Here is a 4,822-nt window from a genome sequence, read left to right as displayed (position 1 = left end):
TAAATGTAAATTTCTTCTGTAATTATGAAAATGACCTCTGAATTAGCATAATATATGCATCGTGATGTGAACTTTTGATTAACATACATATGTCCAAAGTATGACATTCCCATCATTCACCATTAAGAAATCATATAATTTTCGCATTAATTATGCAAATTAGGTCATAATTTGCATAATTAGTATCTGTTGATGTTCCGTTTGCCATAGGTTACATACATTACATGTATAAAAGTACTATATAGTGTAAAACACTGTAATCATAGAATTTCCTCATTATTTGTGCAAATAAAGTCTTCATTTGCATAATTTGCATTTAATTATGTACATCTCTCTCTCAGCTACCTACCTACCAAAAATTATGAAAATACGTTGTTCCTATCTGGACTTATTGACTTTTAAAGATTTCGCCCGAAGGTCTCCTGCAGTTCCAGAACAAGCTGCTAGGGGGGCCAAACCCACACCATTTATTCCTGACAGGAAAATCTATCCGTCACTAAAAATTCAAGACCATAGCATGTTCAGGACAAAAGATAAAAAAAACGGAAGTTCTGTTGCAGTACCAAGGTCATCCACCAGAAGGCCCATATTTGACCTTGACCTTCGTCTTCCTAAGACTTACCAGCATACCAAATATTACCACAATCCATAAAGGCGTTATGAAGTTATGCTGACTACAAATGTGCGGAAACACAAACACACACACAGACACACACACAGTGACAGACAGATGCGCCAAAAACAATACCTCCATTTTTCATGGAGGTAATAACCTAGGTAATCTATCTATATAAACAAAGACAAACTAGACTAGGACGTAGCGATTTATCTAATATATCTATCCATGATTTCTTCTCTTCCTAAATGTCTTATGTTTTGGGATTTTCCTTCGCAATTCTTTCACATATTTTATCTGTTCAATCCTGTATTTGAAGGTTGGCCGTCCGTTGATGATTGAACGTACATTTATAACCGGCAAGACGATTTCCCACCGTGTGTCCACTTTAAATGACTCTTTCTGTCGTATTTCCTTCATCATGTCCCATGACTGCAAAAAGAAAAAGAAGAAAGGTTGATTTGTATTTTTTCGAGGACTGAACTTTTGTGGTGAAATAAACAATAATTTGCGGTGGTTCTGTATTACAGTAAAACAAATAATGTCCAAACAGGTCTTTTGGTGGCAAAGCTGAAACCAAACGACAAGACACTGTCACATTGGTCACTGACAATTGGCCACCGTAGATCTGCCACAAATTCAAACGGGAGGCTTTAACCATTCTACTTTTATACCGAAATGTCTGCTGCAGTACGTATCACATCCGCCAGAAGGCCTTTGACCACGGCCCTCGTCTTTTCAAGACCTCCTGTGAGTATCATTACAATCCATGCAGGCTTTCCACCAATATGCGGTTAAGAATACACGCAGACGGACAGACACAAAAACAATCAGACAGACCATGTTTACCTCCATTTTTTATGAAGGTACAAAATTAAAGAACTGTTGTTTTTACTGCAGTGCTGGAAATACTGCGTTCATATGTACATTTGTGCACCTAAAATTGGAGCTGTGCACCTAAATTTTGACTATTAGTGCATCTGTGCACCAAGATATTCGTATAAGATAACGTACGTAAAGAAACTATTGTACACTAGTATACAGCAATTCCCTGATATTTACCTTCACCTAGTCCCATCTGCACAAAGAACACATTAAAACCTTACTTTTGTCCATTGGTTAAAACTAGTTAGCAATAGAATTTTAGATTCAAGATTTATAAATATGCTTTGTTTAAATTTTACTTTACTTCATATGTTATGCACCCCCATTTTTGCACCATCTTTATGTAACATATAAGTGCACCTAGTCCAAAATTATGAAAATTGCACGTACCCTTGTAGCCATCTCCTTGCAATATCTGGCATCAACGACAAACTGTGGACTCCACTGGGAAGTTTTCACAGTGAGTGTGAGCTTAGGTTTCCTGCGTTGCTCTCCATGACAGAACCAGCTGATGTTCTGCTTCAGTTCCCGGTAGTGGTGGAGCTCACGGTAGAAATCTGGTCCCTGGGTGGTCGAGAAATGATTCACGAGAAAGACAATAAGGCATAATTACTTCCGGGTATGGGAGTATCGTTTTGGGTGGCTGACTTATGAGTTGGACTGTGTCATTGATCAATCGATCGATTGATTGATTGATTGACTGATTGATTGATTGATTAATCGATAGATGGATAGATAGATAGATAGATAGATAGATTTGATTGATTGATTGATTGATTGATTGATTGATTGATTGATTGATTGATTTGATTGATTGATTGATTGATTGATTGATTGATTGATCGAGAACTCGGAAAGTGGTGTAATCCAAAATTAAATTACATCATACAGTCCAATAATAACAAAACCCCAAAACCCGGTATGTTGTTGTTCCCTTACCTGTCCTGCTATCTTCCTCCACAAGGACCTGTTAAACGTGTCGTACAGACGGTAATCCACAGCCTTCCACCTCCGGAGGTTGGCCAGCTCCTCTGGTGTGGCGTTGTAGGACTCGTAGGAGTAATTCACGACGTTCTTTGGCGCGGTGTCGTACACGACGTCTTTCATCTCCCAACACATGAGACGTCTGAGGAGAACCAGAGACTCGTCAAGGTGCTCCAGCAACAAGACTAGCTTGAAGTCGTATTCTAATTCTTTGATGTATCTTTCAGCTGCTTCCTGTTTAGAATTTATAAGAAGTAGAGAAAGAAAAGAAATATTTCATCAGATATTCATACGTAGATGCTGGGTCGATGGTCATCACTACTGCTATTTATATTTCAGTCCATACTATGGTATGGATGAAATATACTGTGCTCTCTGATGTTTCTTCTTCTTCTTCTCCTCCTCCTCCTCCTTCTCCTGCCAAACAGTCAAAGGGATTCAATTCTGCCATCATTCAGCCAAATGACTTGAAATTTGGCATGGAGGTAGAGTGGGCAATACCCCTAGGGTTTTTTTTTCATTTTTTTGATACATGCCTTTGAAAAATTTTTATGAAGGTTTTTTGGGGCATTTTTCTCCAAAAAATGGATTTTTGGATCCTGAGCCCTGGTTTTACAACCAAATGATCTGAAATTCGGTATAAGGGTACCTTGAACATGTGTCTACAGAATAGCAGTCACATATTTGGTATACACCACTTCCAAATGACTCATTTGGGGGACTTTAATGGCTATTTTCAACAAAAAAGGGCCAAAAGTGCTGTACCCGTTCCATGTTCTATCTAAAGAATGGTCCGTTCCATCCATGGAACACGTGTTCCATTGCGGGTTACCTGAGGTCACATTGCACGTAAGGCATGCGTAATGACCCACACATTCAATTTTATGTGCCTAAGACCTTCAAAATGTATCAAATCTCATCATTGTTAGTATTTGCATACCTATAATAAGATTAGTAAAGCTTTCGAGATTCAATGTGCTTGTTCTTGCATCTTTGTTCTCAATTACATAGCTACCATATAGTTCATTTATTTGAGAATCTTTACCAGTTTACACTGGGGTAAGTTTGGAATAGTCCACCTTTGCGTGGGAGGGAGATGGACTGAAATATGCTGTATTTGCTCCCAAGCAAATGTCGGCCTCTCTAGTTCCTTTATGTTTTTTTTTTGTATTTTTATGTTTATGGCCAAATTCATTCCCATTGAAAAAAATTCTCCAAAATGGCGAAGTTATAAACTCCATATTTAAAGGCTGACATTAATAAATTTCTCGACAACAAAGAATCTGTAATTCAGATAAATTGAATGAGAATGTCATTTGGTTATTGACTGTGCGTTATACAGACAAGAGAGAAATATCCTGTATATATATGGATCAGTTTCCCAGTTTTAAACATTTAGATAGCATATATCTACAGCTATCATAAGAGGAGAGAAGAAGTTGAAACTAAACATAGCAGTTGATGCATGTAGTAACATATATCTGTACATTTTACTTATCATACAACTAGTTATTTATTATTATTATTTTTTACTTTACTTTAAACATGGCCCGTACTTAGCTTGTGAGAGCATAAACGTATGGTAAAGACCTTTCATCCTTGCTATAATGCAAAATTTGTATCTTTCATGTACTGACATTGAGGTATGAAACTAATTGATGTTTATTGATGTTAACAAAAGATTATAAACCGTTATGACATTCTTATGACAATAATTCATGATGATACGGTACCATATCATCGGCTCCCTCAGTAGGGTAGCCCAAGTCGAAAGCCAAGTGGTTTCTGGTGCCGTCCCAGGTCACATTACAGAAGCTGAAGTAGGCCTCAGACAGGTTTTTGTACTTCCACGGGTTCTCCAGGAAGGTCTTGATGGGGTTTGTAGATGTGATCTTCAGTAGCTTAGGAAGACTGTAGAACCTCATGCACGACTTCAGGTGACTTAAAGGTTCTCGAATGAGAGCTAAATTTCAGGCAAGAAAAAAGGGAAAAACAACAATGCCTTAACATTGTTTTAAAATAATTGGTCTACACCAAGTCACGTGGTGCTGTGTTCGGCTCGGACCAGGAGGTCCCGAGTTCGAATCCTGCCATGGCACCGATCTTCAACGGTGTCCTTGGGAAATTTAAGGCACTTTACGCGACTTTCCTCAATCGACTTAGGTGAAATTGAGTGTGTCTATTGTTTATCCGTGCGTATGTCCTCTGCGTTGGTGGCGGCATGAAAATAAGTTGAAAACATGAGTGTACCGTCACCATGCATGTCTTTTGATAAATGTTGGAATAAAAAGTACAACAGATTTCAAGAGACTCGATGTTACAGGCAGATTTGGCTAT

General features: G+C 38.2%; 1 protein-coding gene across 1 annotated transcript; it reads right to left on the bottom strand.

Moving 5' to 3' along the window:
- Positions 1-743: 743 nt before the first annotated feature.
- Positions 744-4,440, bottom strand: LOC109473185 (galactose-3-O-sulfotransferase 3-like). The gene is made up of 4 exons (XM_019773068.1): positions 4,219-4,440; positions 2,441-2,719; positions 1,892-2,065; positions 744-1,048 (listed from the first exon to the last, which is right to left on the bottom strand). The coding sequence occupies exons 1-4, from the start codon at positions 4,408-4,410 to the stop codon at positions 839-841; spliced, it is 855 nt and encodes a 284-aa protein (XP_019628627.1). The 5' UTR covers positions 4,411-4,440; the 3' UTR covers positions 744-838.
- Between the last annotated feature and the right edge of the window lie 382 nt (positions 4,441-4,822).

The sequence above is a fragment of the Branchiostoma belcheri genome, unplaced genomic scaffold (genome assembly GCF_001625305.1).
Source record: "Branchiostoma belcheri isolate BF01 breed outbred unplaced genomic scaffold, Haploidv18h27 scaffold291, whole genome shotgun sequence".
Taxonomy (NCBI): Eukaryota; Metazoa; Chordata; class Leptocardii; order Amphioxiformes; family Branchiostomatidae; genus Branchiostoma; species Branchiostoma belcheri.
This window is presented reverse-complemented; position numbering and strand designations above follow the sequence as displayed.

Excerpts from the sequence above, each read along its gene's own strand:
- LOC109473185 (XM_019773068.1), bottom strand. The coding sequence starts at position 4,410 with ATGAGGTTCTACAGTCTTCCTAAGCTACTGAAGATCACATCTACAAAC. Across the intron at positions 2,066-2,440 it reads GGAGGAAGATAGCAGGACAG|GGACCAGATTTCTACCGTGA; the intron begins GTAAGGGAACAA and ends TCGACCACCCAG. Across the intron at positions 1,049-1,891 it reads GCAAGGAGATGGCTACAAGG|TCATGGGACATGATGAAGGA; the intron begins GTACGTGCAATT and ends TTCTTTTTGCAG.